The sequence below is a fragment of the Phyllobates terribilis genome, unplaced genomic scaffold, assembly GCF_046119375.1.
Source record: "Phyllobates terribilis strain yellow unplaced genomic scaffold, ASM4611937v1 Scaffold_9__5_contigs__length_417890890, whole genome shotgun sequence".
Classification (NCBI taxonomy): Eukaryota; Metazoa; Chordata; class Amphibia; order Anura; family Dendrobatidae; genus Phyllobates; species Phyllobates terribilis.
Window position 1 is genome coordinate 368,661,649 of NW_027362769.1, and position 19,706 is coordinate 368,681,354.

At 44.9% G+C, this 19,706-nt stretch overlaps 1 protein-coding gene across 5 annotated transcripts in view; it reads right to left on the reverse strand.

Annotated features, from left to right (window-relative positions):
* The window catches only part of LOC141162277 (ankyrin repeat and fibronectin type-III domain-containing protein 1-like), a 305,183-nt gene that overhangs the window by 242,529 nt on the left and 42,948 nt on the right, over positions 1 to 19,706 (reverse strand). For 3 of the 5 annotated variants that reach the window (XM_073648218.1, XM_073648216.1, XM_073648214.1), the window contains exons 2-3: positions 11,217 to 11,507; positions 4,385 to 4,560 (exon numbers count right to left, since the gene is read on the reverse strand). In XM_073648218.1, coding sequence (XP_073504319.1) covers positions 4,385 to 4,560; positions 11,217 to 11,338 — 298 coding nt within the window. In that variant the 5' untranslated portion in view covers positions 11,339 to 11,507. The remainder of the gene's footprint in view (positions 1 to 4,384; positions 4,561 to 11,216; positions 11,508 to 19,706) is intronic. The other 2 variants (XM_073648215.1, XM_073648217.1) reach the window with 1 other exon arrangement.

The following is a 19,706-nucleotide window of genomic DNA, read 5'->3' on the forward strand; positions in this document are numbered from 1 at the left end:
TAAGAAAAAAGAGGCTAAAGTCAGGGATCATTGCGGTCTCACTATTTTACAGCTGTGTGAGACTTCCTACTTCTCAGATGGGAGATACCACTATGTAGGGGAAGAATGGGGGTGGGTAGTAAAAGGGAACAGCTGGTACCTGGATGTAGTTTGAGAAGAAGAGATGCAAATTGTATCCTGTGTGTTATGGAGCAGCAGAAGGAGAAGGTGGCTAGAAACGGCGACTATAAGCCTGCAACTAATCTTTTACAAGCAGTCAACCAATATTTTGCAGACTAACCCTTTATGGGCAGCCAGTTCCTCCCCTTGCAGACTAACCTTTTATAGATCTAGTTATAGCTATAGATTAACCCTTTATAAGCAGTTATGTACTCCATTTGCAGACTAACCCTTTATAGATATAGCTATCGATCAACCCTTTATAAGCAGCTATGTCTTCACCTTGCAGATTAACCTTTTGGAAGCAGATGCGTCCTCTTTTTGCAAATTGACCTTTTAGAATAAGCTGTATCATCCTTCCTCTTTTATGTGCGATGCATTACACACAAGAACATCTTATTACATGGCTAGTAAATAACAATATTTAGTTCAAGGTAAAGTTTAGGCTCCTGGTTGGAGGAGAAGTTAAATTTTGTGAGATCTGCATTTTGCCGATTTACTTTTTGGTGAATTTATAGGAAAACCTAAATGATAAATTTCTGGCACTTGCAGCGTCCACTAGGGGGAGCTCACCAGACAGGGATGTATATATCTTGCATTTATCAAATTGGGTGTCGGCAATAACTGTATGCATTGAGCTCCATCTAGTGGTGAAAAATGCAATGACAGTGTGAAAGAACTCGTTCCGCACGGTTAGCAGGGACTAGTCATCATACATAACATGTAGTCTTGTTGTAATTAATGCCATTAATTGAGAAGACAAGCAAACAAAGCACCAAGTCATTCAATGTAGAAAAAAAAGGGAAAAATAAGCTAATCTAAACATAACACGCACAGTGCACACGCACAGGATCTGCAGCTCGGTGACTGAGCTTTACTTGACAAAACATTTCCCTGTTTGAGTGGAGAACAAAAGCGACTCTGGCAGCTTTCGGCACATGTCTTCCTCCAGTCACAGATGTGATGTCAAGGAGTGCAGGAAACGCAGCCAGCCCGAGACTTTTACTTGTAGAACAAGGGTCAGCTTTGAGTGATTTTGCTCCAGCGGAGCTGGAGTTCATCGTCCCCCGAGGGCCTGTCCATATGTCTAGATTTTATTAATCCATTTTGCAACATCACTTTCTGTATCTTGCTACTATTACATACTTAAAGGGGTTGTCTAAGAATAGAAAAAAGGGGGCAACAAACAGCGCCACTCTTGTCCAAAGTCTTTGCAATCATAGAGGACTATTGCAATACCAGACACTGCCACACGACAAGAGTAGCGCTGTTTCTTAAAATAAAAATGAAGAGCCTTTGCATTTGAAGTTAAAGAAGTTTTCCCTCAACAGATACTTTTCAGGCATACACAGGATGAATGATAAATGTCTCATCACGGTTGACCCCATCGACCACCAGAGTAGGGGTCCCAAACTCCCTGCTGCTCCTCACTGCATGGATGAACTGGAAAGGAACAGTGGTCATGCATGTGCCCTGGCGCTCCATTAAATGTCTATGGAGAGGACATAAACTGCAAGTGCTGTGCGTGACAGTCTCCGCCAATCCCATAGATTTGACGAGGAGTGACAGCGCTCATAATATACCGCCACTCCATTCAAGCTCCGCCTCACTAAAGTTGTGCAAGAAGAAGGAATAGGGCGCTTGAGACCCCCAATTTTGTGATCATGGGGACCCCTCAGCACTCAGATTTTTATCACCGATCCTGCGGATAAGTAATAAATGTTTATAGTGAGGGATCACTTTATAGGGTTATCCTTAGAACTTATCACCAATCTTTAGGATGGGTCATATTTTACTGATTGCTGGGACCCTCAGATTTGAAATGTCTCATAAGAATTGAGCAGTAGCCACGTATGTGCACCCCCCGCTCCATCTATTCTCTCTGGCACTGCTGGAGATAGCCAAGTACAGTGCTCAGCTTTTCACAGCAGTCCCATAGTTAATAAATGGAGCAGAGATGCCCATGCCCGTCCACTGTTCCATTCTGAAGGGGCTATGCAGAGCCCCGTAATAGGGATCAATGAGGGTCCTAGTGGTTAGACCCCCAGCAATCATCAAGTATCATGTGGCTAGATGATAACTTCTAAAGATGGGACTATCCCATAAAAAAGGTAGATTGCCAAGTTTGGGTGGCGATGTCATGTTTTCTCGATTACCCTTTCGCCAATCCAATCTGGTGCAATGAGGATTTAAGGAGGATATTTATAGCAGAGAAACAGATGCATATTCCACCTCCTTTTCATGACTGGGGTCAAGAATGAATAGTGTTCTGAGCTCCTATAGAAATGAATGTAGAGAGCGGCCCGTGTGCAGTTAGCCGGCCATTACCGACAGCGGTCATACATCATTCACATCAAACGTGTCCTGTATCTGCCGTCTATCTCAGCCCAATCTCCAATCTGAACCTCTGGAGATCTATTAAAAAGGGGTTTCCACCTTGAAGGTCGGACTCCTAAAATGTTCTTTTTAATTTCAGGATTGGAAAGTCATTCTGATATACATTTTCAAAGTACAGTACAGACCAAAAGTTTGGACACACCTTATTTAAAGATTTTTCTGTATTTTCATGACTATGAAAATTGTACATTCACACTGAAGGCATCAAAACTATGAATTAACACATGTGGAATTATATACTTAACAAAAAAGTGTGAAACAACTGAAAATATGTCTTATATTCTAGGTTCTTCAAAGTAGCCACCTTTTGCTTTGATGACTGCTTTGCACACTCTTGGCATTCTCATGATGAGCTTCAAGGAGGTAGTCACCGGAAATGGTCTTCCAACAATCTTGAAGGAGTTCCCAGAGATGCTTAGCACTTGTTGGCCCTTTTGCCTTCACTCTGCGGTCCAGCTCACCCCAAACCATCTCGATGGGGTTCAGGTCTGGTGACTGTGGAGGCCCGGTCATGTGGCGTAGCACCCCATCACTCTCCTTCTTGGTCAAATAGCCCTTACACAGCCTGGAGGTGTGTTTGGGGTCATTGTCCTGTTGAAAAATAAATGATGGTCCAACTAAACGCAAACCGGATGGAATAGCATGCCGCTGCAAGATGCTGTGGTAGCCATGCTGGTTCAGTATGCCTTCAATTTTGAATAAATCCCCAACAGTGTCACCAGCAAAGCACCCCCACACCATCACACCTCCTCCTCCATGCTTCACGGTGGGAACCAGGCATGTAGAGTCCATCCGTTCACCTTTTCTGCGCCGCACAAAGACACGGTGGTTGGAACCAAAGATCTCAAATTTGGACTCATCAGACCAAAGCACAGATTTCCACTGGTCTAATGTCCAATCCTTGTGTTCTTTAGCCAAAACAAGTCTCTTCTGCTTGTTGCCTGTCCTTAGCAATGGTTTCCTAGCAGCTATTTTACCATGAAGGCCTGCTGCACAAAGTCTCCTCTTAACAGTTGTTGTAGAGATGTGTCTGCTGCTAGAACTCTGTGTGGCATTGACCTGGTCTCTAATCTGAGCTGCTGTTAACCTGCGATTTTTGAGGCTGGTGACTCGGATAAACTTATCCTCAGAAGCAGAGGTGACTCTTGGTCTTCCTTTCCTTGGGCGGTCCTCATGTGAGGCAGTTTCTTTGTAGCGCTTGATGGTTTTTGCAACTGCACTTGGGGACACTTTCAAAGTTTGCCCAATTTTTCAGACTGACTGACCTTCATTTCTTAAAGTAATGATGGCCACTCATTTTTTTTTAGTTAGTTGCTTTTTTCTTGCCATAATACAAATTCTAACAGTCTATTCAGTAGGACTATCAGCTGTGTATCCACCAGACTTCTGCACAACACAACTGATGGTCCCAACCCCATTTATAAGGCAAGAAATCCCACTTATTAAACCTGACAGGGCACACCTGTGAAGTGAAAACCATTTCCGGTGACTACCTCTTGAAGCTCGTCAAGAGAATGCCAAGAGTGTGCAAAGCAGTCATCAAAGCAAAAGGTGGCTACTTTGAAGAACCTAGAATATAAGACATATTTTCAGTTGTTTCACACTTTTTTGTTAAGTATATAATTCCACATGTGTTAATTCATAGTTTTGATGCCTTCAGTGTGAATGTACAATTTTCAAAGTCATGAAAATACAGAAAAATCGTTAAATGAGAAGGTGTGTCCAAACTTTTGGTCTGTACTGTAAGTACAACAGTGTATACAGTAAAGTCTGGTGATAGGAGTTAAAAAAAAATATAAAATCCAGCTTTATTACCCAAAAAACTTACCAGCCGGCAGCAACTTGCAGGATGTTAAGGTGTCTGTACTTGTTGAACATGTTGAAGGAAGTCGAGAGATCGATTCCTGGAGCTGCGGGACCCTGGTCAGGACTGGAGACTGGGGAATGCTGGGAAGAGTCAGAGACTTCCCAAGGACAGGTCTCTGCAACTTTCTATCCAGGGACCTAATGTGAAAGCAATTACAATATTTTTATCACATCGCCATCTAATCTGATACATTTTTATGAAAAATACATGAATAATAATCTTGTGCTCGTACACCTCAGGCCCATCAGGACTCATTCGGTTTTGTTAGGTCCTCCTTTACAACCAATTTTTTAATATCTCCATGCAAATACTGTTAAAAATAAAGACGATATAATTGAAAAGCTCCAATGCAGCTACAGGTGCATCTCACAAAATTAGAATATCATCAAAAAGTAAATTTATTTCAGTTCTTCAATACAAAAAGCGAAACTCATATTATATAGCGTCATTACAAACAGAGCGATCTATTTCAAGTGTATATTTCAAAAGTCATTATCTCAGTAAATTAGAATACTTTATAACAACAGCTTTAAAAATGTTTTTAAAATCCGAAATGTTGTCCTACTGAAATGTATGTTCAGTAACTGCCCTCAGTACTTGGTCGGGCTCCTTTTGCATCAATTACTGCATCAATGTGGCATGGAGGCGATCAGCCTGTGGCACTGCTGAGGTGTTATGGAGCCCAGGTGGCTTTGATAGCAGCCTTCAGCTCATCTGCATTGTTGGGTCTGGGGTCTCTCGTCTTCCTCTTGACAATACCCCATAGATTCTCTATAATAGATTCTCTATGGGGTTAAGGTCAGGCGAGTTTGCTGCCAATCAAGCACAGTGATACTGTTGTGTGTAAACCAGGTATTGGTACTTTTGGCAGTGTGGACAGGTGCCAAGTCCTGCTGGAGAATGACATTTCCATCTCCAAAAAGCTTGTCGGCAGAGGGAACCATGAAGTGCTCTAAAATGTCTTTTGGACGGCTGCGCTGACTTCAGTCTTGATAAAACACAGTGGACCTACACCAGCAGATGACATGGCTCCCCAAACCATTACTGATTGTGGAGACTTCACACTAGACCTCCAGCAGCTTGGATTGTGGCCTCTCCACTCTTCCTCCAGACTCTGGGACCTTGTGGAGTGTGTCAATGACTGCCTTCTGGACATCTGTCAAGTCAGCAGTCTTCCCCATGATTGTGGAGCCTACTGAAACAGACTAAGGGACCTTTTTAAACACTTAGGAAGCCTTTTCAGGTGTTTTTTGTTAATTATTTTAATTTACTAAGATAATGACTTTTGTGTTTTCATTGGCTATAATCCATAATCATCAACATTAACAGAAATAAACAATTGAAATAGATCGCTCTGTTTGTAATGATTCTATATAATATGAGTTTCACTTTTTGTATTGAAGAACTGAAAAAAATTAACTTTTTGATCATATTCTAATTTTGTGAGATGCACCTGTATATGTTTCCATGGTAACAGACTACAAACACACACAGTGTAGTCGGATCCTGTAGGCATACTCCATAATGCTGTTTATGATTAGCAAAAAAAATTGCTAATTTTCACATTTGATCATCTGAAACAATTATAAATAAAAAGAAGACCTCATCTTTAAAGAGGACTTGACACTTCTCATATGGATTTTTTTTTACCTGGTGTAAATGCCGCTGTTCTCCTGAATCTGGCATTTTTTTTCTTTTGTTCCTGCTCCTCTCCGTTCCGGAGATATGGCCCCCTTTTCCTTGTATATAAATCTAGTCTTGTTAGCCAAGGGGGCAGGATCCTCAACTCATTGTGTTGATCCCGCCCCCTTGGCTATCAAGATTAGATTTATATACAAGGAAGAAGGGGCCATATCTCCAGAATGGAGAGGAGCAGGAACAAAAGAAAAACAACGTCGGATTTGAGAGAACAGCGGCTTTTACACCAGGTAAAAAAAATACATATATACTACAATGACAAATCCCCTTTAAAGGGGTTTTCAGGTTTAGAGAAATAAACTGCACCCCTCATTCTTGAACACCGTGTCTGGCCTTGCAGCTCAGCCTCATGCATACTAATTGGATGGAGTTGTAATATTAGACTCAACCCATGGACAAGAGCGGTGCTATTCCTAGAAAAAAAGCTGAATCTTTTATCCTTTTGTCTAATCCTGGTCAACCCCTTTAAGAGTTTGAACCACATTAGAAAAAGAAATGCAAGGAACAGCAAATGAATTGTAAAAGGCCAAGACTTGTAATTTGCCGAGGGCCCAGACCACTCCTCATCCTCGCGGTATAGACCATGCTTTGGATGCATGTGCCGCCGCGGGGTTTACAAATTGGAAGTCAACAAAAATGAAGTTTCCCAACAACAGAGGCCGACTCTGCCCAATTATCACAACCCGAGCCCGGGCACACGAATATATTTGTAAGACTTCAGTGAAGCTTTGCCCTTCATAAAGACGGCTTAACGAGCGAATTTACAAGACTCTGAAAATTGGCTGGGAATCCGGACGTTCAGATCTGGTTGGCTCGCGGTGGACAGCAGCGAAGACGTAACCCTCCAAATGGCTTGGATAATACTGTAATTAATTTGAAGCTTCCAGCAGTTCTGCAAGATGCCAATATTTAATTCTGTCTTGGATTATCTGCTTACTACCCTTTATTTACAGAGCGCCAGCACATTCAGCATTCATTTACAGGGCAATGTAATAATTCACAAGTCAACCCGCCACCAAAAGAGCTGACAACCCGATTTCCCTGTGTAATGCTGCACATACAAATTAAAGCGAAGCTCCCGGCCAAACCTGGAGCATTGCATTACCGTGGTGCAGGACCTAAGGGAACGCAGCAGGACACGGGCTCTCTCATGCACCATTTGTGACAGATTACATTACCCATCTATATGTGGCCGCCAGAACTCCCATTCACTTCTATGGAAGTTACAAAATTAGCGTAGCACCATCCGTTCGGCTGTTTCCTAAATCCCGTTCACCTCTAGACATCGGAAACAGAGAGGTATTCTCATCACATATGGAATTATTCCTTCATGTACGATTGTATTCAATCTACATATTTACAAAAACATTTGGCCTACACTGATACATTGTAACAAACTGATAAAAGCATCTGCCCCCTCCACATTCACCTATAGGAGCTTTACTGACCTCCCATTTTACATCCATAGACATTAATATGGAGTCGGCCCCTCTGCAGATATAACGGCTCCCGTTCTTCTGGGGGGGGGGGGGATTTCTACAACATTTTGGAGGCGTCTGTGGGAATTTTTGCCCCTTCATCTAGAAAGTCAGACAGGAATTTTCGGGAGAGACCGGGCTCAATCTCTGTTACAGGTGTTGGATGAGCTTGAGCTCATGTTCTTCCACCAAACTCCCCCCAACCCTTGTCTGTATGGAGCTTGTGCACTGGGCAGTCATGGGGAACAGACGAGGGCCTTCCCCAAACTGTTCCCACAAAGATGGAAACTACAATTGGCCACAATGTCTTGTGCTGAAGTATTAAGATTTCCCTTCACTGGAACTAAGGGTCCAAGGCTGACCCCTGATAACAGCCCATAGCATTATCCTCCTCCACCATCTGTACAGGGGGCACAATGCAGTCAGGGGGTAACATCCTCCTGGAGCCACCAAACCCAGACTCCTCCATCAGACGCAGATAGAGAAGTGTGATCCGTCACTGCACAGAACACGTCTTCTCCAGAGTCCAGTGGTGGCGGCTTTATGTGGCGCCCCTGAGGGTTCGGTCGCCACAAGGGGGGATACTGCAGCCTGTCAGCAGGTGTAGTGTCTCCTCACCCAGGTAAGGAAGGTGCACTGGTCAGGACCCTGAATCTACATTCAACACTAAACACTCCTGACCTATGGGAGACAAGTATGCACCATAGTGCTGCCTCAGCAGGATCACAAGTGAGGGGAACCAAAAGTTAGGGGGAACCAAGTAGTGGGTGAAGGGTAGAACACAGTTTTAGTTTACACACATAATTTGATATATAATACCCAGCCATCTTGAGCACAAGGTTCTTTGATTGTGGTCTTTACAGCTGGCAGCGGCCTTGTGTAGGAGCCTGCAGTGTGCTGAAGATGCATGGTCCTCGTGCTCTGACCTTGACACGAGGAGCGGGTATGAGTTAACAGTGTCTCTACCCCGGTCAAGTTCCCTTGCTTAAGAAGGTCGGGAGCTATAGTGAAACAGCTCTATAAGCAAAAGGATCCCAGGGAGCACGGATGGAGCGGCGTACGCCACCTATACTCTCCATTCTGGCCTAGCCAGAGGGACTCCTGCTGCAAGAGGGGTACCGGCCCCCGACATCTGACTTTGCACCTTCACGTCTCTGTCAGAGAAGCCCGGTAGGCTACAGTGGATCCCGTCGGGTGACGGGCGGAACGGAATTATGCATAGTCCAGAGGGAGACCCAGCCTTTGCACGTACACGGACAGGAGAGGTCGAAAGGGACAGTTTAGGAACACTCAGAGGGTCCTGATCGAAGTGCCTGAATATCCTGGGTGCGCTGAGCCCTCGTCTCTGGTGGCCGCAGAGCGCCGTGATGAGCAGGGAGAAGCCTTGCCGCTGCTTACCAAACCGTGAGTAAAGATGTGGAAGACTACCCCTAAGGCCTCCGGACTCTTATTATTACACCGCACCGCACGGCACCAGAACTTCCTCACTACTACTCCCTCCATCCGTACCTCTGCCCTGATGCCCAGCTCCGCCTGTGGGGAGTTATAACCTCTCAAGCTGCCATAACATCCAGCCTCAGAGGACTGCTAGCAGCGCTGGTGGCGCATCACCAGACACCACAGGTGGCGTAGTCGATAAATACCACTCAACCCTGATAGCCCATTACTTTCATGTGACGGCCCTGGGCACGGAACTGGTCCAGGCCACGACTGCCTCCCCAACATCTGACTCGGCTCCGAGTACCCCATTTCCCAGGGAGGGCTGTGAGCATCACATTTACACCACTCCATCCGACGCTCGGCATTGTGCTTGGTGATGTACGGCTGCATGAAGCTGCTCAGCCATGAAGCTCCCGGCGGGGGCACAGTGTTTGTGCTGATGTTATACCAGAGGAGGTCTGGACTCTGCAGTTATGGGGTCAGCAGAGCGTTGGTGACGTTTCTGCCCTCTGCTCCTCTTCAGCACTCGGCCCCCCACTCTGTAACATTACGGGGTCTCCTGAGTTGCTGCGGTTCCTTCCACTTCTCAATAATATCACTCACAGGTGATGGGGGAACATTTAGGAGGAACAAATGTCATGAACGGACTTGTTACCCCGGTGGTTCCTATTACAGAACCGCGCTGGTATCAGTGAGCTCTGCACCACCATGTTTGTAAAGGCAGACGGCATGATGAGGGTCCGGATGTTGTACATCGGGGGCAATGGTGGGGCTGAATGAGAAACCTGAATTGATTGATTTACGTGTGTCCTGATACATTTCTCCATACAGGGAGGATGGATAGATACAAGTTATAAGCTCCTCATTTCTATCTCGCTGGCACACATCCATCTACAATCTGTTCGGCAGTAACATCCACAGAAGACGAGAAGCGGAAACACTTGGAATGAGACATAAGTTGCAAATATATCTGCTAAGTGAACTATTTCTGTACGATGTTGGCAGCGCCCGTCACCTGGCTGTATAGGAACAGCGCATTGCAGTCATTGTCACATTACATTGACACATTAGGAAGTGATACGGTAATTAGACAGTATTCCACACAGCAAACTGGTAAATATACTGTCACGTGCGTGTCCTCAAACTTGCAACATCAGCTCTTCGAGTCGTCTCTGTTCACATTACATCCTATACAGACTTATCACTCCGCTTTCCCGGACTCCTGAATGTCAAATCTGCAGATCAGTCACTTCCATATCACTAGGCAGATTTACCAGGCAAGAGCATAAGATCAAAGGGCGATACCCGCTATCGGCAGAGTCATCGAATCATCATCAATTATGGATACTATTAAGGTACAGCTGGGTAATGGCGGATTGGGAAGTGTACCTGTCGTTTCAGAATAAGCCATCATGTAGAAAAACACTATCAATGGCCATTATGTAACCTGCATTTTTCACCAGCTTTCTCCTCTGCCGGCTACAATTATCAGTTGTCTCTGAGCTAGTGGGTGAAGACTAGCCGCTATGAGGTCTCGCAAACCCAGCACACACAGACGTGAGGTATTTCCGCTCTACAGTCTCCTCCATAGTAAATATTCAGATGTGGCAGCACCATGGAGGACATTCTACAGCAGCACTGAGCAGTGTAGCCATGAATCCAGCTCTAGGCGAGATAAAACACTTACTAGTAAACTGCAGAATTATCTGTGTGTGTCTCTCTGCTTCTCTTTCTTACTTTGCTCCTCCTCACTTCTCTATAGACTATAACAGGCAGCTGCAATTTGATCCCTCAATCATGGATCTTTATTGAGCTTGAACTACGCGTTTCAGGTCCGAAAAGATCTCTTCGTCAGGTCAACCCTGGAAGGGTGAGTGGAGTACCACCATTTTGACTTTAAAGGGGATTGAAACATGATAACAAGTTATCACCTATTCACAGGATTAGGTGATAAATTGCTCATTGCTGGGGGTCTTAATTGCTCGGGGTCTGATCGCTGGGACCCTCATAGACTGGGGTCTAGAATGACCATCATTACATTAGAGGACCACCATTTCGGTCCATGGACAGGCTTTAGACCCGATGAATGCAAAAAAAATGGTTTCCATTCACTGGCAGCAAGCAAAGATATTGCATAAATATAAGATAACATTTCCAAACAATGATAGGTGTTCTACCTGGACTGTGTGACAGTGCAACAATAGCTGCCGCTCCTCCTTCCAGTGCTGCGCCCGGGCCGGATGTCCTCTCTTGATTTCCTCAAGCTGAAATACTCCGTCAGCTTCCCAAATGAGGACATGCTGCCACCCTAGTTTCTCATGTGATGAGGACTTCACCCTCTGCCCACAAAGCTTGGGCAGGTATGATGTGAATTCTGGCAGCATCCCCTGAGGGAAAAGGAGCAGAGATTCTCTCTTCAATATCCCGAGTGTCTTAGGTAATAATCATTTCAGGAACCGCAACCAATACTATGGGCTTCAAGTTAAAGAGGACAACCACAACAGTGAGGTACAAGTTTCCCTTAGCCTGTCACTTGCCACAAATATGTATTTTTTTTTAAATGGTGTAAATGCCGCTGTTCTCCCGAATCCGGCGTTGTTTTTCATTTGTTCCTGCGCCTCTCGGTTCCTGAGATATGGCCCTTTGTTCCCTGTGTGTAAATTTAACCTTGTTCTACAAGTGGGTGTGGTTCTAAACTCTTCTCATGAGGACCACACCCAGATGGGGAAAAAAGTCTAGATTTATATACAAGTAAGATGAGGCTATATCTCAGGAATGGAGAGGCGCAGGAAAAAAAGACAAACATCGCCGGATTAAGGAGAGCATCGGCATTTACACCAGATAAAAAAATATAACATTCATACTAAAAATAAAATAGAAACACATTAGTTATTATACCATGCAGTGACACCCTTAAAAATACATGCAGGGCTCATGCTTATACACAGAAGCCAACCTGAACAAGCCGAGCTGCAGTATAAATACAGCAGCAATGAACCGGTGATGTGGTTCAGACTACCGGAAACTCCAGCAGACTACGCCGATAAGCTGGAGGCCCCGAAGCAACAGAGCTCAAACAATGAATATGTCGAAATCTACGCCACAGACTTTATAGAAAGTATACATTTATTGACCATACTTCCCATACATTTCTAAATTTTGCCAGCCAGGCTACAATAAAATCTAGCTCTTTGCTACCTAATTACAGTGGTATTCATAGACATAGAAGGTTACCATGTGAACACTCAACGACAGGTTTGAGGCCTTTTTAACAACAACAAAATATACATATCTCAAGAGAAAATATGGCAGATGTGACATATGGAGCGGAAGAAAACCAAAAAGAAATGGATGTGTGAAAAGCATCATAAATGTCATGGATCAGACTCATTGGAATACAATGGGAATTATAATAGTACAACAGACTGAAACATAAAAGTGAAAAACTCTAGTGACAAAAGGGGCGAGCGGGACAATAGGAAAATGTTCTATCGGAAATATATATGTCCAACTATGATTAGGGATCAGATACTTTACTAAATACATACATGAGAACCTACATCTACAAGACCTGTCCCCCTCCTAATACACAGGGTTCAGGACACGGCCCCGTCCGCCTCCTAATGCACAGCCATAGGGACCTGTCCCCGTCCCCCTCCTAATGCACAGCCATCGTGACCCGGCCCCGTCCCCGTCCCCCTCCTAATGCACAGCCATCGGGACCCGTCTCTCTCCTAATGCACAGCCATCGGGACCCGTCTCTCTCCTAATGCACAGCCATCGGGACTCGGCCCCATCCCCCTCCTAATGCACAGCCATCGGGACCCGGCCCCGTCCCCCTCCTAATGCACAGCCATCGGGACCTGGACCCGTCCCCCTCCTAATGCACAGCCATCGGGACCTGGACCCGTCCCCCTCCTAATGCACAGCCATCGGGATCCGGCCCCATCCCCCTCCTAATACCATCAGGACACGGCCCCATCCTCCACCTAATATACAGCCATCAGTACACAGCCCTGTCCTTCTTCTAATACACGGCCCCGTCCTCCTCCTAATACACAGCCATCAGTACACGGCCCTGTCCTCCTCCTAATACACAGCCATCGGGACACGGCCCCGTCCTCCTCCTAATACACAGCCATTAGGACTTGGCCCCGTCCTCCTCCTAATACACAGCCATCGGGACACGGCCCCGTCCTCCTCCTAATACACAGCCATTAGGACTTGGCCCCGTCCTCCTCCTAATACACAGCCATCAGGACTTGGCCCCGTCCTCCTCCTAATACACAGCCATCAGGACTTGGCCCCGTCCTCCTCCTAATACACAGCCATCAGGACTTGGCCCCGTCCTCCTCCTAATACACAGGGATCAGGACCCGGCCCCATCCTCCTCCTAATACACAGGGATCAGGACACGGCCCCGTCCTCCTCCTAATACACTGCCATCAGGACACGTTCCCGTCCTTCTCCTAATACACAGGGATCAGGACACGGCCCGTACTCCTCCTAATACACTGCCATCAGGACACGTCTCCGTCCTCCTCCTAATACACAGCCATTAGGACTTGGCCCCGTCCTCCTCCTAATACACAGCCATCAGGACTTGGCCCCGTCCTCCTCCTAATACACAGCCATCAGGACTTGGCCCTGTCCTCCTCCTAATACACAGCCCTGTCCTCCTCCTAATACACAGCCATTGGGACTTGGCCCCGTCCTCCTCCTAATACACAGCCATCGGGACTCGGCCCCATCCCCCTCCTAATGCACAGCCATCGGGACCCGGCCCCGTCCCCCTCCTAATGCACAGCCATCGGGACCTGGACCCGTCCCCCTCCTAATGCACAGCCATCGGGATCCGGCCCCGTCCCCCTCCTAATACCATCAGGACACGGCCCCATCCTCCACCTAATACACAGCCATCAGTACACAGCCCTGTCCTTCTTCTAATACACGGCCCCGTCCTCCTCCTAATACACAGCCATCAGTACACGGCCCTGTCCTCCTCCTAATACACAGCCATCGGGACACGGCCCCGTCCTCCTCCTAATACACAGCCATTAGGACTTGGCCCCGTCCTCCTCCTAATACACAGCCATCGGGACACGGCCCCGTCCTCCTCCTAATACACAGCCATTGGGACACGGCCCCGTCCTCCTCCTAATACACAGCCATTAGGACTTGGCCCCGTCCTCCTCCTAATACACAGCCATCAGGACTTGGCCCCGTCCTCCTCCTAATACACAGCCATCAGGACTTGGCCCCGTCCTCCTCCTAATACACAGGGATCAGGACTCGGCCCCATCCTCCTCCTAATACACAACCATCAGGACGCGGCCCCGTCCTCCTCCTAATACACAGGGATCAGGACACGGCCCCGTCCTCCTCCTAATACACAGCCATCAGGACACGGCCCCGTCCTCCTCCTAATACACAGGGATCAGGACACAGCCCTGTCCTCCTCCTAATACACAGGGATCAGAACACGGCCCTGTCCTCCTCCTAATACACAGCCATCAGGACACAGCCCTGTCCTCCTCCTAATACACAGCCCTGTCCTCCTCCTAATACACAGCCCTGTCCTCCTCCTAATACACAGCCATCAGGACTTGGCCCCGTCCTCCTCTTAATACACAGGGATCAGGACCTGGCCCCATCCTCCTCCTAATACACAGCCATCAGGACGCGGTCCTGTCCTCCTCCTAATACACAGGGATCAGGACACGGCCCCGTCCTCCTCCTAATACACTGCCATCAGGACACGTCCCCGTCCTCCTCCTAATACACAGGGATCAGGACACGGCCCTGTCCTCCTCATAATACACAGCCATCAGGACCCGGCCCCGTCCTCCTCCTAATACACAGCCATCAGGACTTGGCCCCGTCCTCCTCCTAATACACAGGGATCAGGACACGGCCCCGTCCTCCTCCTAATACACAGGGATCAGGACACGGCCCCGTCCTCCTCCTAATACACAGCCATCAGGACACGGCCCCGTCCTCCTCCTAATACACAGGGATCAGGACCCGGCCCCGTCCTCCTCCTAATACACAGGGATCAGGACACTGCCCCGTTCTCCTCCTAATACACAGCCATCAGGACACGGCCTGTCCTCCTCCTAATACACAGGGATCAGGACACAGCCCCGTCCTCCTCCTAATACACAGGGATCAGGACACGGCCCTGTCCTCCTCCTAATACACAGCCATCAGGACACAGCCCTGTCCTCCTCCTAATACACAGCCATCAGGACACGGCCCCGTCCTCCTCCTAATACACAGCCATCGGGACCCGGCCCCGTCCTCCTCCTAATACACAGGGATCAGGACACGGCCCCATCCTCCTCCTAATACACAGGGATCAGGACCCGGCCCCGTCCTCCTCCTAATACACAGGGATCAGGACACGGCCCGTCCTCCTCCTAATACACAGGGATCAGGACACAGCCCTGTCCTCCTCCTAATACACAGCCCTGTCCTCCTCCTAATACACAGCCCTGTCCTCCTTACAGGTCTTACATACAAACACACAGAATGCAACCTGAAAAACAGAAATCATAACCTTTGACACAAACCTACAAACTATGAAACCATTTTTCCCAGATAAAAAGATCAGGATTCAATTCACATAATACAAACTCACATTATTAGGACGTAATATCCACACAACCAAACGAACAGGCGGATGTGGTCTAAATGCACAAAACGTTCTTCACTTCACACACCATAACAATTATTCCACATGTGAATATCACAAAAACAAAATAAAAAAAAAACACAAGACATCAAACTTCTAAACTAAAGAGAACAGATCTCATGACATTACATAAACCTATTTTCAGTAAATGACCCTCCTGCTATAAGTGTCCTCCATGATGCTGATACACAGACCTCACATATGAAAACAGTGCAAGCGAAAAAAACAAAGCCGTTCCCGGAGCAAGATGTCCTCCAGACTGCAGCTTGAATGGGATCTGAATGGTCATTATGTGCAGCTGCTCCACTTTCTGTCTGCATCAAATATCTCCAAGACCTACTAATTTATAAGCATCAGGATACAAGCAACTACTCTCCATGAATCCACAAAGGCACAATAATAATCATACATGTAAGGACACAGATCTAATTGTAACAACTAGGCCTGGTGATGACTCACGCAGTGCACCCCATCATACATGTACAGCGCACGGCTAGGCTCAGGCAACCGTACATAAAAATCATCCGTATTTCTATCCTTGTGTCCGTTTTTAGACATGGGCAGTTAAAAATTGCAATGTATCCGTAAAATCAGAAGCAATATGGATGATCGACAGACAGGCTGCAATATATATATATACAAAATTTTTACACAGATACTTGGTCCTTTTTAACATGTACGTATAATACACTCGTCTGAACGAGACTTAAAGCCAGTTTCATACATCAGTTTTTTGTTTTTTTTTACCAAGCTTCAGCAGTGGGCTGGAGGAGATTTCCATCAGCATTTGGTCCGTTTGTCTGTTTTTTCCATCAGTTTTTCTTGTATCAATAAAAAAACTGATAGAAGTTTCTGAAGCGACAAACTGAGGTTTTTACTGAGCCATAAACGTGAATGGGTGATTTTGATTCATAACTAGGAAAATTAGATGTGAGAAAGGGGACTTACACACGAGGTAAAGATCCATACACATATTAGGATACAAACCATCCTCATACATAGACCTCAGAACAAAAGTACATTCATACACAGACAGTAGGACCCCAATCCTGTCGTATGCTGACATCACTACAAAAATGTTTCTACACAAATAACAAGACAATTATTTTCTCAAACACTGACATCAGGACATTAATGTGTACATACACTGACATCAGGACATTAATGTGTTCATACACTGACATCATCACATTAATGTGTTCATACACTGACATCATCACATTAATGTGTTCATACACTGACATCAGGACATTAATGTGTTCATACACTGACATCATCACATTAATGTGTTCATACACTGACATCAGGACATTAATGTGTTCATACACTGACATCAGGACATTAATGTGTTCATACACTGACATCAGGACATTAATGTGTACATACACTGACATCAGGACATTAATGTGTTCATACACTGACATCAGGATATTAATGTGTTCATACACTGACATCAGGACATTAATGTGTTCATACACTGACATCATCACATTAATGTGTTCATACACTGACATCAGGACATTAATGTGTTCATACACTGACATCAGGACATTAATGTGTTCATACACTGACATCAGGACATTAATGTGTTCATACACTGACATCAGGACATTAATGTGTACATACACTGACATCAGGACATTAATGTGTTCATACACTGACATCAGGACATTAATGTGTACATACACTGACATCAGGACATTAATGTGTTCATACACTGACATCAGGACATTAATGTGTTCATACACTGACATCATCACATTAATGTGTTCATACACTGACATCAGGACATTAATGTGTACATACACTGACACCATCACATTAATGTGTTCATACACTGACATCAGGACATTAATGTGTTCATACACTGACATCAGGACATTAATGTGTTCATACACTGACATCAGGACATTAATGTGTTCATACACTGACATCATCACATTAATGTGTTCATACACTGACATCAGGACATTAATGTGTACATACACTGACATCAGGACATTAATGTGTACATACACTGACATCAGGACATTAATGTGTACATACACTGACATCAGGACATTAATGTGTTCATACACTGACATCAGGACATTAATGTGTACATACACTGACACCATCACATTAATGTGTTCATACACTGACATCAGGACATTAATGTGTACATACACTGACATCAGGACATTAATGTGTTCATACACTGACATCAGGACATTAATGTGTTCATACACTGACATCATCACATTAATGTGTTCATACACTGACATCAGGCCATTAATGTGTTCATACACTGACATCAGGCCATTAATGTGTTCATACACTGACATCAGGACATTAATGTGTTCATACACTGACATCAGGATATTAATGTGTTCATACACTGACATCAGGATATTAATGTGTTCATACACTGACATCAGGATATTAATGTGTTCATACACTGACATCATCACATTAATGTGTTCATACACTGACATCAGGACATTAATGTGTTCATACACTGACATCAGGATATTAATGTGTTCATACACTGACATCAGGACATTAATGTGTACATACACTGACATCGGGACATTAATGTGTTCATACACTGACATCGGGACATTAATGTGTTCATACACTGACACCATCACATTAATGTGTTCATACACTGACATCAGGACATTAATGTGTTCATACACTGACATCAGGACATTAATGTGTTCATACACTGACATCAGGATATTAATGTGTACATACACTGACATCAGGACATTAATGTGTTCATACACTGACATCAGGACATTAATGTGTACATACACTGACATCAGGACATTAATGTGTTCATACACTGACATCAGGACATTAATGTGTTCATACACTGACATCAGGACATTAATGTGTTCATACACTGACATCATCACATTAATGTGTTCATACACTGACATCAGGACATTAATGTGTACATACACTGACATCAGGACATTAATGTGTTCATACACTGACATCAGGACATTAATGTGTTCATACACTGACATCACATTAATGTGTTCATACACTGACATCAGGACATTAATGTGTTCATACACTGACATCAGGATATTAATGTGTTCATACACTGACATCAGGACATTAATGTGTACATACACTGACATCACATTAATGTGTTCATACACTGACATCAGGACATTAATGTGTACATACACTGACATCAGGACATTAATGTGTTCATACACTGACATCAGGACATTAATGTGTTCATACACTGACATCAGGACATTAATGTGTACATACACTGACATCAGGACATTAATGTGTTCATACACTGACATCATCACATTAATGTGTTCATACACTGACATCAGGACATTAATGTGTTCATACACTGACATCAGGACATTAATGTGTTCATACACTGACATCATCACATTAATGTGTTCATACACTGACATCAGGACATTAATGTGTTCATACACTGACATCAGGACATTAATGTGTACATACACTGACATCAGGACATTAATGTGTTCATACACTGACATCATCACATTAATGTGTTCATACACTGACATCAGGACATTAATGTGTACATACACTGACATCAGGACATTAATGTGTACATACACTGACATCAGGACATTAATGTGTTCATACACTGACATCAGGCCATTAATGTGTACATACACTGACATCAGGACATTAATGTGTACATACACTGACATCATCACATTAATATGTTCATACACTGACATCATCACATTAATGTGTACATACACTGACATCAGGACATTAATGTGTACATACACTGACATCAGGACATTAATGTGTTCATACACTGACATCAGGCCATTAATGTGTACATACACTGACATCAGGACATTAATGTGTACATACACTGACATCATCACATTAATATGTTCATACACTGACATCATCACATTAATGTGTACATACACTGACATCAGGACATTAATGTGTACATACACTGACATCATCA